This window comes from Lissotriton helveticus, chromosome 5_1 (assembly GCF_964261635.1).
Source record: "Lissotriton helveticus chromosome 5_1, aLisHel1.1, whole genome shotgun sequence".
NCBI classification, from domain to species: Eukaryota; Metazoa; Chordata; class Amphibia; order Caudata; family Salamandridae; genus Lissotriton; species Lissotriton helveticus.
Window position 1 is genome coordinate 1,937,301,857 of NC_136065.1, and position 26,618 is coordinate 1,937,328,474.

General features: G+C 50.8%; 1 protein-coding gene across 1 annotated transcript in view; it reads left to right on the forward strand.

Annotated features, from left to right (window-relative positions):
* The window catches only part of SKAP1 (src kinase associated phosphoprotein 1), a 1,469,988-nt gene extending 1,455,689 nt beyond the window's left edge, over window positions 1–14,299 (forward strand). The window contains exons 12-13 of the mRNA XM_078645553.1: window positions 12,384–12,492; window positions 13,988–14,299. Coding sequence (XP_078501679.1) covers window positions 12,384–12,485 — 102 coding nt within the window. The 3' untranslated portion in view covers window positions 12,486–12,492; window positions 13,988–14,299. The remainder of the gene's footprint in view (window positions 1–12,383; window positions 12,493–13,987) is intronic.
* Window positions 14,300–26,618: the final 12,319 nt, after the last annotated feature.

Genomic DNA, 26,618 nt, shown 5'->3' on the forward strand with positions numbered 1-26,618 from the left:
TCAGCCCCGGTGCTAATTACGGAGAGGCTTGTGACGGTGCCACACATTTCCGATTACACGGGATACGGAGGCGGAGAGTAGGCCGCCCAAATGGGTTTTGAAAACCACAAGATGCTCCCCGCATGCCGCTTTTATAGCGGAGAGGAGGTGGCCTAACGGCTAGGGCGCTCGACCTCGGACCGAGAGGACCCGAGTTCGAGTCTCGGTCACACGACCCTAAGCAGAAATTGAGGGAAACGACAGAAATCGGGGGAAACGATCCAATTTTGCGTTCTTTCGCGTTCCACTTTCTTCGTATTGCGCACATGCTTACTGTCTCACGGGCTGCCTGATAAGATAATTGTTTTGCACAGGGGAACGACTTTGCTTTTAGGAGGCCTCTGCGATTCTGTATCTCAGCAAAAGAGTAACCCTTACCTCACACCATGTACAAAAAGTGCCACTGGTGATTCTGAAGAGGCAGAAATACTTGGCTGGTACCTCAGAAGTGGCTTAAACCCTTGTGGAATGTTCGACTTCTCATAGTATTCTATGCAAGTGTAGTGCTGGTTATCTATACCCGTGACCGTGTAAGTGGAGCATCATTTACACATATGCTGGACAGTACGAATGTCCATACATTAAGGCTGAATCTTCGCAATGGTGCAGAGTAGTGAGTGCAGAGTGCAGAGTGCAGAGTAGTGAGTGCAGAGTGCAGAGTAGTGAGTGCAGAGTAGTGAGTGCAGAGTGCAGAGTAGTGAGTGCAGAGTGCAGAGTAGTGAGTGCAGAGTGCAGAGTAGCGAGTGCAGAGTAGCGAGTGCAGAGTAGTGAGTGCAGAGTGGTGAGTGCAGAGTAGTGAGTGCAGAGTGCAGAGTAGTGAGTGCAGAGTGCAGAGTAGTGAGTGCAGAGTGCAGAGTAGTGAGTGCAGAGTAGTGAGTGCAGAGTAGTGAGTGCAGAGTGCAGAGTAGTGAGTGCAGAGTAGTGAATGCAGAGTGCAGAGTAGTGAGTGCAGAGTGCAGAGTAGTGAGTGCAGAGTGCAGAGTAGTGAGTGCAGAGTGCAGAGTGCAGAGTGCAGAGTGCAGAGTAGTGAGTGCAGAGTAGTGAGTGCAGAGTGCAGAGTGCAGAGTAGTGAGTGCAGAGTAGTGAGTGCAGAGTGCAGAGTGCAGAGTAGTGAGTGCAGAGTGCAGAGTAGTGAGTGCAGAGTGCAGAGTAGTGAGTGCAGAGTAGTGAGTGCAGAGTGCAGAGTAGTGAGTGCAGAGTAGTGAGTGCAGAGTGCAGAGTAGTGAGTGCAGAGTGCAGAGTGCAGAGTAGTGAGTGCAGAGTGCAGAGTAGTGAGTGCAGAGTGCAGAGTAGTGAGTGCAGAGTAGTGAGTGCAGAGTAGTGAGTGCAGAGTAGTGAGTGCAGAGTAGTGAGTGCAGAGTGCAGAGTGCAGAGTAGTGAGTGCAGAGTGCAGAGTGCAGAGTAGTGAGTGCAGAGTGCAGAGTAGTGAGTGCAGAGTGCAGAGTAGTGAGTGCAGAGTGCAGAGTAGTGAGTGCAGAGTGCAGAGTAGTGAGTGCAGAGTGCAGAGTAGTGAGTGCAGAGTGCAGAGTAGCGAGTGCAGAGTGCAGAGTAGCGAGTGCAGAGTGCAGAGTAGTGAGTGCAGAGTGCAGAGTAGTGAGTGCAGAGTGCAGAGTAGTGAGTGCAGAGTGCAGAGTAGTGAGTGCAGAGTGCAGAGTAGTGAGTGCAGAGTAGTGAGTGCAGAGTAGTGAGTGCAGAGTGCAGAGTAGCGAGTGCAGAGTAGTGAGTGCAGAGTGCAGAGTAGTGAGTGCAGAGTGCAGAGTAGTGAGTGCAGAGTGCAGAGTAGTGAGTGCAGAGTAGTGAGTGCAGAGTGCAGAGTAGTGAGTGCAGAGTAGTGAGTGCAGAGTGCAGAGTAGTGAGTGCAGAGTAGTGAGTGCAGAGTAGTGAGTGCAGAGTGCAGAGTAGTGAGTGCAGAGTAGTGAGTGCAGAGTGCAGAGTAGTGAGTGCAGAGTGCAGAGTGCAGAGTAGTGAGTGCAGAGTGCAGAGTAGTGAGTGCAGAGTGCAGAGTAGTGAGTGCAGAGTGCAGAGTAGTGAGTGCAGAGTAGTGAGTGCAGAGTGCAGAGTAGTGAGTGCAGAGTAGTGAGTGCAGAGTGCAGAGTAGTGAGTGCAGAGTAGTGAGTGCAGAGTGCAGAGTGCAGAGTAGTGAGTGCAGAGTAGTGAGTGCAGAGTAGTGAGTGCAGAGTAGTGAGTGCAGAGTGCAGAGTAGTGAGTGCAGAGTGCAGAGTAGTGAGTGCAGAGTGCATAGTGCAGAGTAGTGAGTGCAGAGTGCAGAGTAGTGAGTGCAGAGTGCAGAGTGCAGAGTGCAGAGTAGTGAGTGCAGAGTGCAGAGTAGTGAGTGCAGAGTAGTGAGTGCAGAGTGCAGAGTAGTGAGTGCAGAGTGCAGAGTGCAGAGTAGTGAGTGCAGAGTGCAGAGTAGTGAGTGCAGAGTGCAGAGTGCAGAGTAGTGAGTGCAGGGTGCAGAGTGCAGAGTAGTGAGTGCAGAGTAGTGAGTGCAGAGTGCAGAGTAGTGAGTGCAGAGTGCAGAGTAGTGAGTGCAGAGTGCAGAGTAGTGAGTGCAGAGTGCAGAGTAGTGAGTGCAGAGTAGTGAGTGCAGAGTAGTGAGTGCAGAGTAGTGAGTGCAGAGTAGTGAGTGCAGAGTAGTGAGTGCAGAGTAGTGAGTGCAGAGTGCAGAGTAGTGAGTGCAGAGTGCAGAGTAGTGAGTGCAGAGTGCAGAGTGCAGAGTAGTGAGTGCAGAGTAGTGAGTGCAGAGTAGTGAGTGCAGAGTAGTGAGTGCAGAGTAGTGAGTGCAGAGTAGTGAGTGCAGAGTAGTGAGTGCAGAGTAGTGAGTGCAGAGTAGTGAGTGCAGAGTAGTGAGTGCAGAGTAGTGAGTGCAGAGTAGTGAGTGCAGAGTAGTGAGTGCAGAGTAGTGAGTGCAGAGTGCAGAGTAGTGAGTGCAGAGTGCAGAGTGCAGAGTAGTGAGTGCAGAGTGCAGAGTAGTGAGTGCAGAGTGCAGAGTAGTGAGTGCAGAGTAGTGAGTGCAGAGTAGTGAGTGCAGAGTAGTGAGTGCAGAGTAGTGAGTGCAGAGTAGTGAGTGCAGAGTAGTGAGTGCAGAGTAGTGAGTGCAGAGTGCAGAGTGCAGAGTAGTGAGTGCAGAGTGCAGAGTGCAGAGTAGTGAGTGCAGAGTGCAGAGTAGTGAGTGCAGAGTAGTGAGTGCAGAGTAGTGAGTGCAGAGTAGTGAGTGCAGAGTAGTGAGTGCAGAGTAGTGAGTGCAGAGTAGTGAGTGCAGAGTAGTGAGTGCAGAGTAGTGAGTGCAGAGTAGTGAGTGCAGAGTAGTGAGTGCAGAGTGCAGAGTAGTGAGTGCAGAGTGCAGAGTGCAGAGTAGTGAGTGCAGAGTGCAGAGTAGTGAGTGCAGAGTGCAGAGTAGTGAGTGCAGAGTGCAGAGTAGTGAGTGCAGAGTGCAGAGTAGTGAGTGCAGAGTGCAGAGTAGTGAGTGTAGAGTGCAGAGTGCAGAGTAGTGAGTGCAGAGTGCAGAGTAGTGAGTGCAGAGTGCAGAGTAGTGAGTGCAGAGTGCAGAGTAGTGAGTGCAGAGTGCAGAGTAGTGAGTGCAGAGTGCAGAGTAGTGAGTGCAGAGTAGTGAGTGCAGAGTAGTGAGTGCAGAGTAGTGAGTGCAGAGTAGTGAGTGCAGAGTGCAGAGTGCAGAGTAGTGAGTGCAGAGTAGTGAGTGCAGAGTGCAGAGTGCAGAGTAGTGAGTGCAGAGTGCAGAGTAGTGAGTGCATGTTAGACGGGGACCCTGAGGGTCGGCCGGATACCGAGGGAGAGATCCCCGGGGGGGGGGGACCGTCTCCGGCGATCGTACAGACAAGTTACCTCCCTCCCCACAAACAGGCACCACACCAAGTCGAGTTCAAGGCTTTATATAAGGTCCTTAAGGCAAGGATATCAGCGATACAGGATATCTTGGACCCGGGGGTCCTCTCACTTCTAGTCTCTGTAGGGAAAGGGGGTAGCGGGACAGTCTTGGTACCGGATCGGTACCGGTAGTGGTAAAAAGGCGAGCTCACAATCCTCGAGCTGGAGGGTCTGTGGATCGGGCCGCGGCAGCGCCAGCAGGCCAAGGTGATAGTCTCATAAAGCAGAGGGCCGCGGCAGCGCCAGCCGGCCAAGACGATGGTTTCACGAGGCAGAGGGCCGCGGCAGCGCCAGCAGGCCAAGACGATGGTTTCACGAGGCAGAGGGCCGCGGCAGCGCCAGCAGGCCAAGACGATGGTTTCACGAGGCAGAGGGCCGCGGCAGCGCCAGCAGGCCAAGACGATGGTTTCACGAGGCAGAGGGCCGCGGCAGCGCCAGCAGGCCAAGACGATGGTTTCACGAGGCAGAGGGCCGCGGCAGCGCCAGCAGGCCAAGACGATGGTTTCACGGGGCAGAGGGCCGCGGCAGCGCCAGCAGGCCAAGTCACGGATGAGTTCTTCTCGGGTCTCTCGACTCCAGGATACAACTCCTTCCTGGTCTGGTCCGGCCCCAGTTATAGGTCTGGTCCCCTTTGATGTCCGGACCCTCGCGCCTGGGGGCCGGGAGGTCCGGGATGAGGGAGTCCAGACACCCAGCAGGGGGGTGGAGCCAGCGCCCAGGCGGCCTGGGGTGATCGACACCTGGCGGAGGAGAGCCGTTGACGATTCCTTCTCCCATTGACTCGCCAAGTGGTCACTCTGCCTCCTGGGAGGATGGTGGGGCCTCGATGTCGGGGCCGGCCGGGTCCGGGGTTAGGGTCGAGTTGAGGCCACGCGGCCTCGTGCTGCAGTGCCCCAAGATGGCGGCCGGGTCGATGTCGTGGGGTAGATGGTGACCCGGGCCAGCTGGGTCCGGAGCTGGTGTCTTGTAGTGGAGGGATTGCAGGGTACTTCGGGTGGTCGTTGGTGGACTCTGGCTGGGGATGCAGGGAGAGCCAGGGTCCTGGTCCCATTGCGGGGAGGGGGGACAGCTCGAACATGCGGCCTGTCCAACATGCGTCCCCCCCAGCTGAAGGCGGGGAGAGTCAGCCATCTTCCTGGGGACTCTCCTCGCTGAGGCGGAAAAAGCGTGACAGGCCGTCGGCGTTGGCGTGGTCCTGGCCTGGACGATGTTCCACCGTGAAGTCCATCCCCTGCAGGGAGATGGACCAGCGCAACAGCTTCGGGTTCTCCCCCCGCATTTGCATCAGCCATTGCAGGGGTCGGTGGTCTGTTTGCACCCGGAAGTGGGTGCCGAAGAGGTATGGCCGGAGCTTCTTGAGTGCCCAGACTACGGCGAAGGCCTCCCTCTCAATGGTGCTCCAGCGCTGTTCTCGGGGCAAGAGGCGTCTGCTGATGAAGACCACCGGATGGTCGACCCCTTCGGCGTTGAGTTGGGAGAGGACGGCCCCCACACCATGATCGGAGGCGTCCGTCTGCACAATGAATTCCCGGCTGTAGTCGGGAGCCTGGAGCACGGGGGCCGTGCACATGGCGGCCTTTAGCTTCTCGAAGGCTGATTGGCAGTCCGGGGTCCAGTTGACGGTTTTGGGGCTCTTTTTGGAGGTGAGCTCTGTGAGGGGCCCCACGATGCTGCCATAGTCCTTCACGAACCGCCGGTAGTATCCGGTGAGCCCCAGGAAGGCCCGGACCTCCGTTTGGCTCGTAGGGGGTTGCCAGGCCTGGATGGCAGCAATCTTGAGTTGGAGAGGGGCCACCAGCCCGCTTCCCACTTGGTGTCCCAGGTAGGTCACGGACCCTTGGCCAACTTGGCACTTGCTGGCCTTGATGGTGAGCCCGGCTTGCTGGAGGGCGTGTAGAACCTCCCGCAGGTGGCGGAGGTGGTCGGTCCACTGGTGGCTGTACACAGCAATGTCGTCCAGGTAGGCGGCGCTGAAGTCTTCCAGGCCCGCCAGTACCTGGTTTACCAGCCGTTGGAACGTTGCCGGGGCGTTTTTCATGCCGAAGGGCATGACTTTAAAGTGGTAGTGCCCGTCTGGGGTAGAGAAGGCGGATCGTTCTTGGGCCCTAGGGGTGAGGCCGATCTGCCAGTAGCCCGCTGTTAGGTCGAAGATGCTCAGGTAGCGGGCGGCCCCCATCCGGTCAATTAGCTCGTCTGCCCGGGGGATGGGATGAGCGTCGGTCCGGGTAACTGCATTCAGCCCTCGATAGTCCACGCAGAACCGGAGCTCAGGGGCAACGCCCGGGGCAGCTGCCTTGGGAACCAGGACGACTGGGCTCGCCCAGGGACTGTCTGAGGGTTCGATCACTCCTAGGGTCAGCATCTTGGACACCTCGGTCTGGATGCAGGCTCGTACCCGGTCTGGTACGCGGTATGCTCGGTGTCGAATAGGAGGGCTGTCCCCGGTGTCCACATCGTGGAGGCACCAGGGGGTGACTCCGGGGATGAGGGAGAACAGGGAGGCGAACTGCCTCAGGAGCGTTTGGCAGTCTTGGCGTTGCTCCGGGGACAGGGCCTCGGAGAGCTGGACCCCTTCCACTGAGCCATCCTGCTCGAGGGCCCTCAGTAAGTCCGGAAGGGGTTCGGAGTCTTCTTCTGTCCCAGTATCGGTAGCCATTAGGAGGCTGAGTTCGGATCGCACAAAATGGGGTTTGAGCCTGTTGGCATGGAGGACCCGTAGGGGGTTCCGGGCAGTCTCCATGTCGATTAAATAGGTGACGGGCCCCTTGCGTTCGATTACCTTGAAGGGCCCGGACCATCTGTCTTGGAGGGCACAGGGCTCAACCGGGGACATCACCCAGACCTGTTGTCCAGGTTCGAACTCAATGGAGGACGTGTGCTGATCGTACCACCTCTTCATGTCCTCCTGACTGGCCTCGAGGTTGGCTTTGGCGGTGTCTCGGAACTGCCGGGTCTGGTTGCGGAGAGCCAGGAGATACCGGTAGATGTCCGGGGGAGTTTTCTGGGGAGGCTGCTCCCAACCTTCCTTGACTAGGCTGAGGGGGCCCCGGACGGGGTGTCCGTACAGTAGTTCAAAGGGGCTGAAGCCGAGGGACTTCTGCGGGACCTCCCGATAGGCAAACAGGAGGCATGGCAGCAGTACGTCCCACTGGCGTCGAAGGGGTTCTTCTAGACCCATAATCATCCCCTTGAGGGTGCGGTTGAATCTCTCGACCAGTCCGTTTCCTTGCGGGTGATAGGGGGTCGTGAATTTGTAGGTGACCCCGCATTGCTGCCAGAGGGACTTCATATATCTGGAGATAAAGTTCGTGCCCCTGTCACTGACGACCTCCCGGGGGAACCCCACCCGGGAGAAGATCCCCATCAGGGCCCGGCCCACCACGGGGGCCGTCACAGTCCGAAGAGGGATGGCCTCGGGATAGCGGGTGGCGTGGTCTACAAGGACCAGGATGAACCGGTGTCCTTGGGCTGTTCGAGGGTCGAGGGGCCCCACAATGTCTATTCCCACTCGTTCAAACGGGGTGGTGACGACAGGAAAGGGTTGTAATGGTGCTTTGATTTTTCGGCCACTTTTTCCGCTGGCCTGGCAGGTGGGGCAGGCCTTGCAGTGGTTGGTGACATCCTTCCGCATGTGGGGCCAGAAAAAATGGGTCACCAGGCGGTCGTAGGTTTTATCCTGCCCCAGGTGTCCGGCAAGGGGGACATCGTGGGCTAAGTTCAGGAGGAAGTCTCGGAAGCGAAGGGGCACCACCAGCACCCGACTGGCCCCTAGTTCTGCAATTTTCTGCTCGCTGTAGAGCAGGTCTTGGTCCCAGTAGATCCAGTGGGCCCCCGAGGTATCCCCGGTGCTCTGGGCCAGGGCTTGCTGCCGGAGTCCTTCGAGAGAAGGACAGGTTTTTTGCTCGGCCCGGAATTGTTCCTGCGTGGGGCCTCCCTCCTGCCGCCATTGTGCCAGGTCAGGGACGTCCCGAAGCTGGTCGGGTCCTTCTTCGGTTTGGGTCAAGGGAATGGCTTCTGGGGCGGCCTCCTCTGGGATGAGCGCGGGAGGAGGTTCTGGCCACTCGGGCTCTTCTGGGCTGGGGACCGCGCGGGCGGTCATGGACCGGGTCGTGACGCAGACCCATTCGGGGAGGCCAAGCATCCCCAGGTGCTCCCTCCGTTCGACAGCTGCCCAGGGAGAGCTTTCAAGGTCGTTTCCTAGGAGGCAGTCCACGGGGGCATCATCGCGGACAGTTACTTTTAACATCCCTGTTACTCCTCCCCACTCGAAGGGGACGCAGGCCATGTGGCATAGGCTTTCGGAGTTGTCGGCTGATCGAACAGGGCAAAGAATGTTCGGCAAGATTTGGTCTGGAGTGACGAGGTGGCGTCGGACCGCCGTTACACTGGCCCCGGTGTCGCGGAGGGCTTCCGCCCGGCGGCCATTGATGTTGACCCATTGACCGTACTTCTGTGTGTTGGCGGGAAGGGGGGCCCGCGGAATCATGTCTCTCTCCCCTAAGCAGACCAGTGCCATGGCGGCGGGTGCCCATTCAGAGGGATCGGTCTCGTACTCCTCTTGGTCTTCCGGGATTATTTCTTCCCCTAGGGCCGCCGCTGCAACTTGGCGGGGAGTAGTGTTCGGATTCTTTGGGCAGGTGGGATCACTGGCGTAGTGGCCGGGTCGCTGGCACCTGTGGCACGTAATGTTGGCCCGGAAACCGGCCCGGACGGCAGGGCTTCCCCGGCCAACCGGGGTCGAGGGGTTTCTGGGGGGTGACGAGGGGCCGGGGTCTCTCCCCCGACCCTGACTTCCTCCTCCCCCTCGGGGGCGATACGATCTGGATGCTTCGCTGGGTGCGCTCCGGCCAACTCGGGTGCTTTCCCACCGGTCGGCTTCGGCGGCGAGTTGTCGAGGGTCGGTTAGCTTGCTGTCCAGGAGGTGTTGCCGGAGCTCCACGAAGCAGTTGTTCGACAGGTGTTCCCATACGATAAGGTCAAAGAGTTGTTCGTAGGTGGTTACTTTGTTGCCCTTGATCCACCCCTCGAAGGCTCGGCTAAAAAAGTTCACGTACTCCACCCAAGTTGTACCCGGAATCCGTTTGCAGTCGCGGAACCGTTGGCGGTACATCTCAGGTGTGAGCCCGTATCGAGTGAGGAGGGCGGCCTTCATGTGGTCGTAGGAGGTCATCAGCTGGTCCGGGAGTTGCAGCAGGGCGTCCCGCCCTTCGTTGACAAACCTCCCCCATAATCCGGCTCCCCAATCGCTTCGGGGAATCCGGTGGGAGGTCATTGCCACCTCATAGGCTTTAAACCACTGCTGGATATCATCGTTCTTGTGGTATTCCCGGATGACATCTTTGGGGATGTGAACCTTGGGTTCGGTCGAGGCAGCCGGGGTCGGTCGTTCGGGGAGCCCGAGGTCTTTATTCTGTTTCTGGATCTCCAGTGCTTTGAGATTGCGCTCATGTTCGTACTCTAGTCTCTTTTCCTCTAGCTCCCTCTGTCTTTGCTTGTCTTCCCGCTCTTCCCTGAGCCGTAAGTGTTCCAGGGTTATTTTTTGTTCTGCCAGCTTGAGTTCCCCATCCAAGCGAAGTCGGGCAAGTTCTAATTCGTGGAGTCTGGTTTTTTCTCTTTCTCGGATCTCTTCCAGGGAGAGATCCGCTCTTTCTTTAGTTGGTGCGGGGCTCGTTTCGGTTGTTTGTGTTCGGGGTACGGCCGTACCCGTTTCTGCCCAAGCTTCTAGGGCTCGTTTGAAGTCTTCCTTTGTGCTAAGACCTGTGGTTGGAAGTCCAAGTTCTATGCAATATTGCTTCAGTTCCCGGTGGTTGTAGTCTTCCAATTTTTCCATCTGAAATTTTTCCGTTGTTCCGCTCTCTATTGACATGGTTGTTGTGTGTGGTGGGGCGAGTGACTTTCTGTACGATTATGCGTAGGTTCGGATCCCGTCGCTGGCCACCAATGTTAGACGGGGACCCTGAGGGTCGGCCGGATACCGAGGGAGAGATCCCCGGGGGGGGGGGGACCGTCTCCGGCGATCGTACAGACAAGTTACCTCCCTCCCCACAAACAGGCACCACACCAAGTCGAGTTCAAGGCTTTATATAAGGTCCTTAAGGCAAGGATATCAGCGATACAGGATATCTTGGACCCGGGGGTCCTCTCACTTCTAGTCTCTGTAGGGAAAGGGGGTAGCGGGACAGTCTTGGTACCGGATCGGTACCGGTAGTGGTAAAAAGGCGAGCTCACAATCCTCGAGCTGGAGGGTCTGTGGATCGGGCCGCGGCAGCGCCAGCAGGCCAAGGTGATAGTCTCATAAAGCAGAGGGCCGCGGCAGCGCCAGCCGGCCAAGACGATGGTTTCACGAGGCAGAGGGCCGCGGCAGCGCCAGCAGGCCAAGACGATGGTTTCACGAGGCAGAGGGCCGCGGCAGCGCCAGCAGGCCAAGACGATGGTTTCACGAGGCAGAGGGCCGCGGCAGCGCCAGCAGGCCAAGACGATGGTTTCACGAGGCAGAGGGCCGCGGCAGCGCCAGCAGGCCAAGACGATGGTTTCACGAGGCAGAGGGCCGCGGCAGCGCCAGCAGGCCAAGACGATGGTTTCACGGGGCAGAGGGCCGCGGCAGCGCCAGCAGGCCAAGTCATGGATGAGTTCTTCTCGGGTCTCTCGACTCCAGGATACAACTCCTTCCTGGTCTGGTCCGGCCCCAGTTATAGGTCTGGTCCCCTTTGATGTCCGGACCCTCGCGCCTGGGGGCCGGGAGGTCCGGGATGAGGGAGTCCAGACACCCAGCAGGGGGGTGGAGCCAGCGCCCAGGCGGCCTGGGGTGATCGACACCTGGCGGAGGAGAGCCGTTGACGATTCCTTCTCCCATTGACTCGCCAAGTGGTCACTCTGCCTCCTGGGAGGATGGTGGGGCCTCGATGTCGGGGCCGGCCGGGTCCGGGGTTAGGGTCGAGTTGAGGCCACGCGGCCTCGTGCTGCAGTGCCCCAAGATGGCGGCCGGGTCGATGTCGTGGGGTAGATGGTGACCCGGGCCAGCTGGGTCCGGAGCTGGTGTCTTGTAGTGGAGGGATTGCAGGGTACTTCGGGTGGTCGTTGGTGGACTCTGGCTGGGGATGCAGGGAGAGCCAGGGTCCTGGTCCCATTGCGGGGAGGGGGGACAGCTCGAACATGCGGCCTGTCCAACAGTGCAGAGTGCAGAGTAGTGAGTGCAGAGTGCAGAGTAGTGAGTGCAGAGTGCAGAGTAGTGAGTGCAGAGTGCAGAGTAGTGAGTGCAGAGTGCAGAGTAGTGAGTGCGCAGAGCAGTGAGTGCGCAGAGCAGTGAGTGCGCAGAGCAGTGAGTGCGCAGAGCAGTGAGTGCGCAGAGCAGTGAGTGCTGTTATTTATGATTTAAGGGGAAAAAAAGAAATGTCATGAGCAATGCCAATAGCTCTACTTTTAATGATGCCGAGACCATTGCATTGTAAATGCTTGTTTTAGATTGACTTGTTTCCTTTTTATAGACAGTAAGAGGAGTTTATCCTGCTGAGTGGTTAGATTTAACTTCACAATGAAACACTTGCTTGTATGAGTTGACTTATGTTGATTGCATTGATAAATAACAGTGATGTCCAATAAGGCCCAGATTCTTGGGTTGCTTATATTCTTATACCACTGAGGTAAAAAAAAGAAGTCTCAGCACAGCTACTCTGTTCGGTGCCATAGCAGATTTGCATATGGTTCGCCCCCTTTTTTAAAGATTCAGACAAACTTAAAAACAGCAGAATGGAATGCTGCCCAGAAGAATTGGCTAGTTGAGATTTATTCAATCATTCCCATCAATCAGTTGTTTAATGTCTAGGTTGTACTAAACCTCTCTGTTGGACAGTGAGCTGTTTATTGAATTGCTCTGGGGTGAATCAGGCTTATTGGTCATAGAGCTACTAGCTGGACTTAAGCCTGTCATTTGAACTATGATCTGTTGCTGGGTTGAGTTTGGTGTGTTTACTTTTTGATACTTGTTTGGTTGACGCATGTCCTGTTGGGTTGCTGCTTTCCAAATCTGTTGTCTCCGCATCGCCTCTTACTCTGGATCATGCAGTTCTTTTCCCCAGTGCTAGCTTTAACATCTTTCCGCCTCCTTATACCCGTTCATGCTGATTAAGTGAGGCCACCGTAGCATGTCCTCTGCAGCAGCTTCATGGGGTTTCAGGGAGTCTTGAGAAGAGCAGTCATTTGGAAAACGAACTGTGAAAGAAAATTACACAGATCCTTGCACATGCTATAGGGGCTCAGGCTCATGGGGAACAGAATGTGCCTTTTCCGCATAGAGAGTCACAGGGACGATGGACGACGACAACCCCCAGCAGAGCTAGATGGAAATGTGTGTGCAGTCAATTGGTTTTAGGACACCTTGGGTGTGCACAGCAGTCGCAAAGAGGTGGTTCGCGATGCCAGTTGGATCAAGAGAGTAATGTGCAGAATGTCATATCTTTCAGGAGTACAACATCCACGGCTGGTGGATCGGAGAGCTGCATGGACAGATCGGAATTGTTCCAAGAGATTACCTCATGGCAGCCTATGAACTGGAAAGCATGTGACAGAGCTGTAAGTTTAATCCTACTGCAGTCAATTTGTAACCAGACAACACATTCATACACATAACTAACTACCACAAACCAGGCAGATTTGCGCCTTCTATCCATTATCATGAAGATGTTTATGGTTCAGATCATTCCCTCGCCTGCAGGTGGCCCTTTCGATATAATGAAAATAGTTAGACCGGCCATCCCTCACCTCTCACTGGAGATCATCTAGCCATATACTCCACCAACATTGGTCTTGTAATTCGAATGCATTGTTGCCTAGTTGCACCCAAGAAAGATGGCTACTCATGTCTTTATCAGCCAATCTACTGAGTGCCCAATCATAAAATCCTCAAAGCTGCCACCTGGTCTATGTTGCATACTGGTCATTGTATCCCTTAAATTTGGAACCATTTGGTCACATCCTCTTAAACTGCAGGGTCGTTGGTTTTACAGCATGCCAGTGCTTACATCGTTCCCTGCTGAGCGCTACATTTAGGTGGAGTGTGATGATGCAACTAAAAAGAACTTTTCCCTTCTTAACTGATTCTGTTGAATACTGCCTCCTGTTCACAAAATAAACACAGTCGCAGTCTTTTTCTCACCCATTGGCTCTGTGCTAGCTAAATTGTTGAGAGCTGCAGTACCGGCCATATGGAAACAGAGGTTCAGTCAGAAAGTCTGAGAAGAGCTCTCTGGCACCCATCCCATAATGTCATATATAAAAATAACTAGTTCTTCTTTGTAACGTTCGGTCCCAGGTTATCCAAGCAATTTATTTAGAATTAACTATTCTCCGACTCGGGGGTACTCATTCTGTTACCCTCAGAAGGATGAAGAAGTGAGATGGCCACAGTAGATTAGGGCCAGCCATTTACATGCAGCTAATAGCGTTAATAAATTTGCTACTTAGACCCATCTTCCCACGTTGAAACTGTACAGTATTCCATATGTCCTATACGATTCTACCATTGATACGTTGTGCATAGTTTGGTTAAACACCATGTTGATCCAGACTAAAAAGCCAAACACTCCTGATTTTCATGCATTTAATTTGCCTAACTTACAATAAACCAAGTTTACTCAACTGATGAGCCCTAATAAGGGTAACACTGTTCTTGGCTTGCCTTTCTTCCAGTTCAGGGAGTACCTGGCCTGGTAGTTCGGACTGGACTGTTCCTATTGGAGCAGCTGATTTGTATAACTGAGGTGGCATGGTGTGAAAAATAACAATGAACTGGAATATGGCCCGAGTAATTACCAGCAGCTAAAATTAATTCAAGCATTCCATCTATACCTTTTTTGTATATTTCAGCGTATCTGACAATAAACTGCATAGCTGAGAAATAACATTCACTTTTTGAGGCCCCCGTTAGTATTGATATAGTTAAGGCCTGCATCAGTGGTAGCTTTTCTTATCAGGAGCCTTCAGTCTAACTTGCCCCACCAAAAATGTTATTTTACCTTCTTTACTTTCCACCAATTTATTCATGCCTTTTTGTTTTCTGCCGTTGCAGCCCTGTCATCTTCGTACCTGTTTCGGACCGACTACCTACAAGTTGACGACGGACATTCCGGAACTTAAGGGATCTTAACGATGCCCGGACCTCGTTAACCACGCAACTTACCCCTTCTCGGTGGAGATTGGGAGGCAGGCTTCACCCATTGCACACTTTCATGTAGGCCTTTGTAGTGCAACACACCCAGCTGGTTACATCTGAAACCAGGTCTGCACACATCTTGGTGGTAGACAAATCTGGCATTATGTATAACCCGAAATATACAGCTCCATCCAAATAAGTGGAATAAATACATTGATGGTTATAAAATTGTGGTCTCTAAATTGTGAACTGTACAATAATCTTTCTAAAATGTATTACTCTGTCTGACAAGCATTATGTGATGAAGTTAAAGTTGGGGGTGAAAAGATATCGTCTTGCAGCTTTAGCTGTCGATCATCTAACTGAGGAACGAGGTTCGTATTCCAGCCTAGGCTCAACACCCTATAATTATGGTCAGATCACTAAACCTCCCTGTGACCAATAAAATGTGTAACATATTCTGGTGCTCATGTAAAGTGCTCTAAAGCCCTTGTGTCATGTTCTCTCTATATACAACACACCCAAAAATGTTTTTTAAATTGATACATAGAGGAAATGCTACAGAACATTTAGATCTCTCTAAGTGACAATGGAATAAGCTGAGCTGGGATTCACTGATTCTTGAATTGATTATTTTTTTAATGCATTTATATATTTCCTTGGAGAACATGGACATACACCCATAGACATTTTGACACAAACAATCATTCATGGTAGGCGATGTAGACACAAACATGATGTAAGGTGCCTTTCAGGAACATAAGATATCTTTAGGCAGGATATAAAAGCAAGAACAATACCATAAAAGGCACAGTGAACTGTGAAAAGTATTATAAGAGAATACTTTGTTTCACAAGGAGTGTAATGTCTAGATAACTGACCGGTTATTTTCATTACCCAGATTCCATATTCCCTGTCCTCATTAAATGCCGTAGTGAGGATCTGCCAAGCCATTGGCACCTGAAATGAAGTAGCAACAGCGTTTTGAGAAGTCTTTTCTATAAGTAGTGCGGAGTGGTAGTGACACACACGGACAAACTTCCACAAACCTTCACACCGAGGCAACATGTATGTGGGGCTTCCCTTATCGGGACATAGGTTCTAATTTTCAAGAATGCATTGTAATACTTCCCCCTTCTTAAAACAAAGTAAAATTGGAAAAAAACAAGATATCAAAAAAATCTCAGAACAATACATCACAATTAAATTATTCAGGGGTTAAATATAATACACTTCATTATAGATACTGGCTGTTATGGTTACTAGCCATACCATCATTGCTCGCAGCTCTAACTCTGTTTTCTCCTACATTCACGCCATCAAGATAGGTGGTGTGACATCCATGAAATCACAACTGCTGGATAGGGTTTTTTTTTTTAAATTTGTGTTTATTAGCATTTTCCATACTCTAGACATAAAATACCAATACAACGAAACATTTCAGCAGTTATAAACACAAGGAGCGAAAGACTGCTAGATAGGGATATGTTATCCTTAAAATACCCACATATTTTAGACACTTTACACTCACTATTGACTTTCCACCATCTTCCAGACAAATAGCATTTCTTCCATCTTTGATCACGCTTGTTGGGTCATAGTATGTAGAACACCATTTACTCTGCAATTTTGGTTTCTTTTAGATCCAAGAGCTTGATTTATATTTCAGTGGACTGGTTACTCAGTCACAAAGGTGATGGATATCCTGTCCATCAAAATATAAATCCCATTATATTCAATTGAATTTATATTTCGGAGGACGGGATGTCCGTCACCGTTGTGATGGAGTAACCCACCGTCGAAATATAAATTAGGCTCCAAGTCACTTGATTGCAGATCAATGTGAGTTACCCCAAGTTTCCTTTCATGGTAGTTTTTATATTTTGTAGCTTAATTTTATACTTTCTTTTATGTTGTTCTTTTGTTTAGGATCAAGCATCTTCCCATAAACTCCTATCAGACCAAAATGATAAAACAGCAGGTCTGCCTCTAATCAGGTAGAAAGGTGTGTCTTTGGTAACTGAATTGAAGGGGAGGAGGATTTACGGTGAGTCCATGACATGGTTGTTTCGAGTCATGACAATATTAACATTCAAAGCTACTGCCCATTGAATACAAGCCTCTAAATTGCAATTCACTTGCTACAGCAAGCAATTAGCCAGCAGATGATAAAATTATGTATGTGCAGAATTCCCCAGTTCTTTATCGCAGATGATTACTGAAGGACTTCCTTCTCTTACAAAAATGTCCTGGAACAAGTCCATTACGGTTTAAGTATTGGCCTCACCAACAAACGTCTGTTCAAACCATTTGGAATACTAGGCTTTGTAAATTAAATGTTTAGTATCTGTTCTACGCTTAGAAAATGGACCTAAAAAAGCAGTCCCTAAAGTATGCCATGACTTTTTAAGAAAATTCACAGAACTAAGGACGGGTGGAGGGGCTCGGCTCATGTGAAACTAAATGTTTGTCAGCTGAGGCACAAACTTCATACCTCTACAAACGTATCCACATCTGTATCCATGCTTGGCCACCAGAACATATCATGCAAATTCTTGTTGGTCAAGGTCCTACCAATATGTCCTGCATGGGAAAGATGCATCGAATATTAAAGGGTATCATCTAGGTGCCACAGGATGATGAAAACATCAATGGTACTATTGATGACACGGTTTGAACTTTGTTTCTACAAGTCGGAACAATCTCCATGAACCAAAGACATAAAACCAGCCTGGCCAGCATTTCCTTTACTTTTCCACTTAACTGCTCACCTACCTTTAGACAGACAGCCAACCTCCCATTCCCCTAAACAATAGACTGGCAGTGTTACAAGTCAAAGATTGTGCCCCAGCAATATCTAGCACTGCAATGCCAGGACCCAGAAAGGAAACACACTGTCTTGAGTGTGTTCATCTGTCTGCTGTAGATTGCACACTGTACTATATATAAATGGGTGGTCCCAGTAAATATAACATCAAACGTGTTAATGGTCAAGACAAATTGTAAAACAGGTACTTGAGAAAAGCAGATCAACACAAAATGTACGTTGCAGTGTTATTAAATCACACTGACACTGATCATAGGTTATTCATACGGAAAAAGACCATTGAACATTAGATACATAACTGGCAACATTGCAGTGCCCAGGGGAAGGGGTAGGGGTGGAAAGGGCTGTGATTCTGGTGAGGTAGTGGGATGGAAAAGAGTGCAAATCACACATAATGCAGACACATATTAATGGTGTAACAAAAGACAAGAATCAAGAAACAACATAAGAATGGAAGTACATAAAATCTGTACTGGTATGCCATGTAACATGTAATAACTCAGTAATTCAAGTACTGTAGGTAAGACTGGCATTAGACAGTTGTTGACGTTTCGACCCCCTTGGAGACGTAGGCAGCCTTGAGAGCCTTACAGTGGGGGTCTTCCTCAGGACAGTTAGTAGGTGGAGTGGGGTTTCGGAGCACCGTGAGTGGGGAAGAAAAAGGCTCCTCACCCATCAATGGTGGGAACAGATATGGCGACGGAGGCTCATGACACGGGAGGAGTGACAGAACACTTAAAAACTGGCTTGTAACATGACCAGGTTTACCCTGTTGTGTAACAGATTGCACACTGTACGCAGCGATGCTGTGCCACTAAGCAGCAAGTAATTTATTAATTTTTATGACAGACTGTCTGATGGGTGGTAAATGTGGGAAGGCTAATAAAGCATTAATTACCAGTTAAAGTAAGTCATTATCATATGAAGCTCATACACTTACTAAATGTCTGGATGTACATGACATCTTCTTCTGTTACATGTTCTCCAAAGAAGTGGCTGGAAGTATGCTATTTTTGTTGGATGTTAAAAAAAAAAATGACAAACAATGTGCACAACGTTTTTAGAGAGTACCTTGCTTGATGAGGCAATGTGCAACTCCTATCAAAAATAAATATTACGGCACCTACATTGCATATCAATACCAGAAATGAACGATGGACATGTTTAAGATGTTGTGTACTGTGGATCAGCACTATTGGTTTACAACTGACTTGGTAGGGCCCCTCCCTTCCATGCACTTAAATGAATTTCTACACTGTTAAAGTTCGAGTGCCACAGTCCTTATGGCATCCCATCCATGTATGACTTATCCCACTCCAAGTTAGACATAGTGTTATCTTTATTACAAACGGTTTGAGGAAATATGGTGGTAAACTTGCACAAGCAATTTAATCGAGAACATTGTAATGGTTTTATGGTAGTTTCCAGAATACTGTATTGCACAGAAGGAGGTAATAGGATACATCTACCAGATTACTTGATAACAGCTTCTTACACTCAAAAGAATGTTTTTAATAAAAGTGCCACAAGTGTGGCAATGAAATGTCACTTCGACAATAAGGCACTCAACTCCTGGTAGTAGAAAATGGCTACCAAATCAACTTTTAACTGCAGCAATGTAAAAGAAACTTCAATGGTTTAGACTGCACCTTTTGTAATGATTGTAGGTCGAATAATAAATCCCATTCTGGTAACAAATGTTTTACCTTAGGTCTTAAAACTTCAAAACACTTGCGCAAGTTTGAGATCCCTCTTCTATAAATGGAAAATATCCCCATGGTGTTCGAAAGGCTTTGACGAATGCCCTCTGTGGTTACCAAGTGGATAATAATCATTGTTGAAATTATAAAGTGGATAATAACCATTGTTGAAATAAAACAAAACACATCACAAGGACAAAAGTATATAATTCGTTTAATGGAACAATAACCAACAGCAAATAAGCAAGAGACAGTTGCCATTTCAAATGAACAGAGTTCTCACACAAAACGAGGTGGAGGGACCGTCCACAGGGGCATCGGCGGTCGCTCCGTGCAAATTAGGATGTGACCGCCACCCTGGCGGTCACATCTGTATGTTTAACATTGCGGCAGGTGCTGCTTGAAGCAGCACCCGCCGCAATGTTAAAAATGCAAGCAGTGCATTTGCATGCACAAAGCGGCAGGCACCGCACGGTGCTTGCCGCTTCGTGCATGCAAATGCAGGGGGGGTACCATAGGTACCCCCCATGTGCACCCCCACCCCTTCACCCTGGGGGCCCACAACGGGCCCCCAAAGAAAAGACCATATGCCTTTTCGTGGCGGCATTGCCGCCGCGGAAAGGCATATCCCTAAGCAAATCCTAATTTGGCTGGCGGTGTCTGATAGACACCGCCACCATATTAGAGCTTTTCCGCCGCGGTCTCGCGGTGGAAAAGCGACGGACGGTCTTGCCGTTCGCAGATGACCCCCCCCGCCATCCTAATCTGGTGGGGGGTCATTTCTCTCAACGCAGCGGTGAATCCGCATCCTCCGGGCCGGCGGTGGCTTCCGCCGGCCCGGAGGATGCGGAATCACCGCAATCGTAATCGGGCCCTAAATGTTTTTAGGGCTCGGGGCGGAGCGCCGAGATCCTATTAGTACAGAAAGAAAAAAAAGTGTGTTAAGGCCTCGGGAAAGACACATTCCTTATTTATTTTATTATCTGAATGGTCATTGGTCTTCGCGGTGATGTATTTTTAGTAGTCTTGATGCTATTGGGCAGTTGTAATTTTCGGGCGCCATTTTGGGCATATTTCGTGCGGTTACGTGCTCGAAAGTGCATTAATCTTAATTAGGAGCTGTCAGGGTGGCCGTGTAATGCATTCCAGATGGTGTGCGCGCGTTCACCATCTAGCAGTGTGTTTGTCGGGCGCGCGTCCTCCTCACGTGCACACAGGCATAGACGCCGTGTGCGGCTCCTTCCTGCCGGCCCGGGGAGCTGCTCTGCCGCTCTCTGGCTCACTCCCCGTCTCCCCGCCTGATTTAGACATCACCGGCTCGGGCTCAATTATCAGTCCAGGACCCGGGCAGCGCGCTGCCTGGCTCCCTTCTCTTCCGTTACGGGAACCCCGCTTTTATTGTAATATCGGCACTTTTTGTATCTCATTTTCATGACTATATTTGTGATTATAAGAATCTGCCGCCAGCCGGATCCATCTAGGAAACAAAGCTATTCCGTTTGGAGAAACAGCCCCAGGAAGCGGCAAAGAAGGGCGGCCGGGCTGTCAGCGTGCCCTGCACACACCGCCCCGGAAAGCTCGGGCCAGTGACTTCACAGGCCCTGCACAGTCCCATCCCCACGGCGCCCCCATTCATGCCCACGCCCCTTCCAGCAGTACGAGAAGGAGCCCCCGTCTCCCCACGAACACGAAGTGACATGACGCCTCCAACATCGCAATGTTCCTTCAAACAACCAAAACAAACGTCTCTGCTGGCAGATTTTATCGCCCCAAGAAAGGCACTCTTTTCCTCCGAAAATGAATATATCATACCCAATAAAAAAGTGTCACTCCAGTCCCAAGCACAAACAGATCGTTCATTTCCCGGCCACTCAATCCCCAAGTTTGGAAATAAGCGACTAGGGCATAATAGGAAATTAAGTGTGTGTGTGTGTGTGTGTGTGTTGGGGATGGGGGCAAGGAAAGCACTCGCAGGATTTCGAGGAGCATGGCACATGCACCTATAAACCCGCACAAAAAGTTACGGTCTTAACATTTTAAACATAAATATATTGTCTACTGAGTAAAAACCAGCGAGAAACTGCACATTCAAACCTGTGCCCGCCCTGCTAAGGTTTCAGCTGACCGAACCTGATAAATGAGCGAGAAATGACCTAGTTTGAAGTTTAAGTGGGGGTTGAGTATATTTCTTGTACTTCTCCATTTTGCACCTGTCTCGGGGTAAAGACGGACCCCGCGCATTTTTTTTTAAATCTCTCATGCCTGGCTGGCCTTTCCATCTTTAGCATTTATGACTTTTAGTAACTGTATGCACCTTTTGGTATGCGCTGGGGATCTCTCAGGGGAATTTCATACGAGGCTCTTTACACAATCAGTCTTACAGATTGTACGGCTCTAGGAGGATAAAAGCCTGAGTCAGCCCTGCAAGGGCTGCACTTGTGACTCCAGGCTGTTGAGGGCGTCCACAGCCGTAGCTTAAAATAACCGATCCTTCCCCCAGGCACAATCCTCCTCAAATGTCTATTTTTTAAGACCAGAAGAACACATTTCCGTCTTGCAATTATTAGCGCTGCTAACAGAATCTTGTACTTAAGACTGCGCGGGCGATTCTTCATGGCTGGACATTTGTGGTGTTTGTTTTCTTGCAGTTTTATGATTCTCCGTGGTGACCTGTTGTTCTGCCTCGCTGGTACCGCAGCCGGCTCGTAGTGAGTGCAGAGTGAGTGTGCAGAGTAGTGAGTAGTGAGTGCAGAGTGAGTGTGCAGAGTAGTGTGTAGTGAGTGCAGAGTAGTGAGTGCAGAGTAGTGAGTGCAGAGTAGTGAGTGCAGAGTAGTGAGTGCAGAGTAGTGAGTAGTGAGTGCAGAGTAGTGAGTAGTGAGTGCAGAGTAGTGAGTGCAGAGTAGTGAGTGCAGAGTAGTGAGTGCAGAGTAGTGAGTGCAGAGTAGTGAGTGCAGAGTAGTGAGTAGTGAGTAGAGTAGTGAGTAGAGTAGTGAGTAGAGTAGTAGAGTAGTGAGTAGAGTAGTGAGTAGTGAGTGCAGAGTAGTGAGTAGTGAGTGCAGAGTAGTGAGTGCAAAGTAGTGAGTGCAGAGATGTGAGTGCAGAGTAGTGAGTAGAGTAGTGAGTAGTGAGTGCAGAGATGTGAGTAGAGTAGTGAGTAGAGTAGTGAGTAGAGTAGTGAGTAGAGTAGTGAGTAGAGTAGTGAGTAGAGTAGTGAGTAGAGTAGTGAGTAGAGTAGTAGAGTAGTGAGTAGAGAGTAGAGTAGAGTAGTGAGTAGTGAGTAGTGAGTAGAGTAGTGAGTAGTGAGTGCAGAGTAGTGAGTAGGGTAGTTAGTAGTGAGTAGAGTAGTGAGTAGTGAGTGCAGAGTAGTGACTAGAGTAGTGAGTTGTGAGTGCAGAGTAGTGAGTAGTGAGTAGAGTAGTGAGTAGTGAGTAGAGTAGTGAGTAGAGTAGTGAGTGCAGAGTAGTGAGTAGAGTAGTGAGGTGAGTAGAGTAGTGATTAAAGTAGTGAGTGCAGAGTAGTGAGAAGAGAGTAGTGAGTAGTGTAGTGAGGTGAGTAGTGAGTAGTGAGTGCAGAGTAGTGAGTAGTGAGTAGAGTAGTGAGTAGTGAGTAGAGTAGTGAGGTGAGTAGAGTAGAGTAGTGAGTAAAGTAGTGAGTGCAGAGTAGTGAGTAGTGAGTAGAGTAGTGAGTAGAAAGTAGTGAGTAGAGTAGTGAGTAGAGTAGTGAGTGGAGAGTAGTGAGTAGTGAGTAGACTAGTGAGTAGAGTAGTCAGTAGAGTAGTGAGTAGAGTAGTGAGTAGAGTAGTGAGTAGAGTAGTGAGTGCAGAGTAGTGACTACAGTAGTGAGTAGAGTAGTGAGTAGTGAGTGCAGAGTAGTGAGTAGTGAGTGCAGAGTAGTGAGTAGAGTAGTGAGTAGAGTAGTGAGTAGTACATCACAGGCAGCAGCTGTGCAAGCTTCTTACACTCACAAGGAGACCACAGGCAGCTGAGGTGCAAGCTTCTCCCACTCACAAGAAGGACATCACAAGCAGCAGCGGTGCAAGCTTCTCACACTCACAAGAACGACATCACAGGCAGCAGCAGTGCAAGCTTCTTACACTCACAAGGAGACCACAGGCAGCAGAGGTACAAGCTTCTCACACTCGCAAGAAGGACATCACAAGCAGCAGTGGTGCAAGCTTCCCTTACACACTGACAGCAGGTACTGTGCCAAGGCAGCAGCAGCAACAGAGCAAGAGTCCCTTACAAAGAACAGGAACAGCACAGAGATGCACAATGCAATCTTCTCATACTCACAGGCAGCAGCGGTGCAAGCTTCTCACACTCACAAGAAGGACATCACAGGCAGCAGCTGTGCAAGCTTCTTACACTCACAAGGAGACCACAGGCAGCTGAGGTGCAAGCTTCTCCCACTCACAAGAAGGACATCACAGGCAGCAGCGGTGCAAGCTTCTCACACTCACAAGAACGACATCACAGGCAGCAGCAGTGCAAGCTTCTTACACTCACAAGGAGACCACAGGCAGCAGAGGTGCAAGCTTCTCACACTCGCAAGAACGACATCACAAGCAGCAGTGGTGCAAGCTTCCCTTACACACTCACAGCAGGTACTGTGCCAAGGCAGCAGCAGCAACAGAGCAAGAGTCCCTTACAAAGAACAGGCACAGCACAGAGATGCACAATGCAATCTTCTCATACTCACAGGCAGCAGCGGTGCAAGCTTCTCACACTCACACGAAGGACATCACAGGCAGCAGCTGTGCAAGCTTCTTACACTCACAAGGAGACCACAGGCAGCTGAGGTGCAAGCTTCTCCCACTCACAAGGACATCACAAGCAGCAGCGGTGCAAGCTTCTCACACTCACAAGAACGACATCACAGGCAGCAGCAGTGCAATCTTCTTACACTCACAAGGAGACCACAGGCAGCAGAGGTGCAAGCTCCTCACACTCACAAGAAGGACATCACAGGCAGTAACGGTGAAATATTCTCACACTCACAAGGAGATCACTGGCAGTACACACCACATGAACACACTCCATAACACATAGCAACAATACATTGGCGATTTCAATGCCATTAGCTCAAACTCAAATAAATCCGAGCCCGATTGCATTTCTAATGCTTGTTTTAAATACATTCGTCCCTCAATACAATTCTAGGGAGCGTAAACGTGACAGAAGCTTGGTACTTTCAACAAAATCCTTCTAATGAGCAAGTGGCATGATTTTCTCATTGTGAAAAACGCAAGAAGTCCTTTCGACCGAGATACAATACATGAACACATTGCTGACTTTATTCATTTCTTATAAACACATTTCTGGTTGCCAATATTGAAATCAAGGCTACTCTTCACTACAAGATGCAAACAAGCAGTTACAATGCAATGGCCTCGGCATTATTAAAGGAAGAGCTATTGGCATTGCCCATGACATTTTTTTTTTTTAAATCATAAATAAATGGCATTGTCATTTACATTGCCAATAGCTTAATCGTTAAATAAATGGCATTGTCATTTACAATGCCAATAGCTTAATCACTCGCAAATCCATGACCTATTGCATTTACACCCACACAGACATACAGAGCCACCCACACAGCCACCCACACACACATACAGAGCCACCCACACAAAGCCACACACACAGACACAGAGCCACACACACAGAGCCCCACACACACACAGAGCCCCACAAACACACACAGAGCCCCACAAACACACACAGAGCCCCACACACACACAGAGCCACACACACACACACAGAGCCCCCACACAAACACACAGAGTCCCCCAACACATACAGAGTCCCACACACACACACACACACACACACAGCCCCACACACACAGAGCCCCACACACACACACAGAGCCCCACACACACACACAGAGCCCCCCCACACACACAGAGCCCCACACACACACAGAGCCACACACACACAGAGCTCCACACACACACACAGAGCCCCACACACACACACACACAGAGCCCCCACACCGACACCCTGCTCTGCGGCCTGCAACATGACTGCAACTTGGACCACCCGTGTCTCCTGGAGGGTCCTGCGAACCGGACCCTTTGCAGTCTCACTCGCAACTAAACAACCAGGCTGCCTCACCCCTCGTGGTCACCCACCTTGGGACACAGTCCTATACCTCTGGGGGGGCAAAGAACGCCGTACGCAACGCCCGCGAGGCTCTGCCCACACCCCCACCCTCACGAGGCGCCCGGCTCTCTGCCTTCCACACACGGTGGTGGTAGGGTATTCACCAGCAGGGTCGAGTGGTAGCCACCGCTCTGTCCCTCCGGCCAGCGAGGTCGCACTTCGCGAGCCCACGTTGTCCGGCATCATCGCTGGTGTTTCCGGGGAGGGGGGGGTGGGTGGGGAGGGTTATGTCCGCCCCATCTAGTGCGCCACGAGGGTGCCGGGGGCCCTGTGAACAGCCCAATATTATCGGAAGGGGTGGTGGGGGGGGGGGTTATGTCCACCCCATCTTGTGCGCCACGAGGGTGCCGCTGGCCCTGCGAACAGCCCAATATTATCAGCAGGGGGAGTGGGGGTCAAAGTGTCGGGGCTCCAGCATGCTCGGCCGACGCCACACACGAGCAGCCTCGCTCCAGGACCAAGTTATTCCTAAGCCTCGACAAGGCCCAGGACGGGTACCTGTGCACCGCCCTTTTCCTAAAACATATCAAACCAACAGGACCCGACATCGGTAACGGTCCCCACGATGCCCCCGCGTTATGTCTTTAAATCCCCGCCCGGGGTGGAGGGAGGGGGGGAGATAGGTGAGGGGGGGCTCCGCGACTGTTGGCCTTTGGCGACTCCCGCCAATCTTAAAACGAGAAAGCAGAGGGCAAGAAAAACGAGTGAACAGAGGGCAAGAAAAACAAGAGAACAGAGGGCAAGAAAAACGAGAGAGCGTAGGGAAAGAAAAACGAGTGAACAGAGGGCAAGAAAAACGAGACAAGAGGGCAAGAATAATGAGAGAGCATAGGGCAAGAAAAACGAGTGAACAGAGGGCAAGAAAAACGAGACAACAGAGGGCAAGAAAAACGAGACGAGAGAACAGAGGGCAAGAAAAACGAGAGAACAGAGGGCAGAAATTACTTTGAGAGGAGCGCTCCACGCGACCATGTTTCTTCGAGGCGAGGCAGGAATGCCTCGGAGAAACCAGCGTCTTTTTCAGATTCGGGGGCGTGGTTTTCGTTCTCTCCTCTTCCCATTGGCTGGAAGGTAAAATTCCAGCCAATGGGAAGAGGAGAGAAAGAAAACAAGAAAGAAGCTTAAAAAAACACCCCCGAATCCGAAAAAGACGGGGCTTGAACCGAGTGACACCCCTCTCCTCCAATGGCTGGCCAGCATTTACTAGGCCAGCCAATGGAGAAGAGGGGCAGGTTCCAAGCCCCCTCTAAGAAACATTAAATCTCAGGCTCCGCCCACTGATACGCAGTGCGACGGTCCTCGGCCTAAAAATGTGCAGAACTTCTTTCAAATAAAATGGCTTTGGAGTCGTGAAACTTAGCAAGCATAGTGATGGGGCACTTCAAATTAATAAGAAAACAACATCCATGTTTGTATCTAATATATATTAGCACACATTGTGATATACAGGTGAAAGGGAACATTAATGTGGAAGCAATAGAAATACAAGATTATATTTTCACACTATCGTTTATCAAACCCTTCTTGTAAAAACTGTAGGATGTTTTGTGGTGGGCATAAGATAGGAGACAGATTAAAACTGGTAAGGCGGCGCGGGGGAGGGAGGGCTGCAAGTGAAAAAAAATCACTTACCTGATGCACCGCACCCCTCCGCCTCGTTACTTCAGCTTCTCTCCTCCTCCATAAGGTGATGGACAGGAAAGCACTGTCTCCCTACCCAATCTAGACGCTGCTCCCATAGCATGAGAGCAGCTCCAGGATTGGTCTGAGTGGCCTTGATTGCTGCTCAGACAGTGCCTGGGAGCTTGTGGCATTTCTCCAACCCGGCTGTTGAACAGTTGGGTTGGAGTAACATA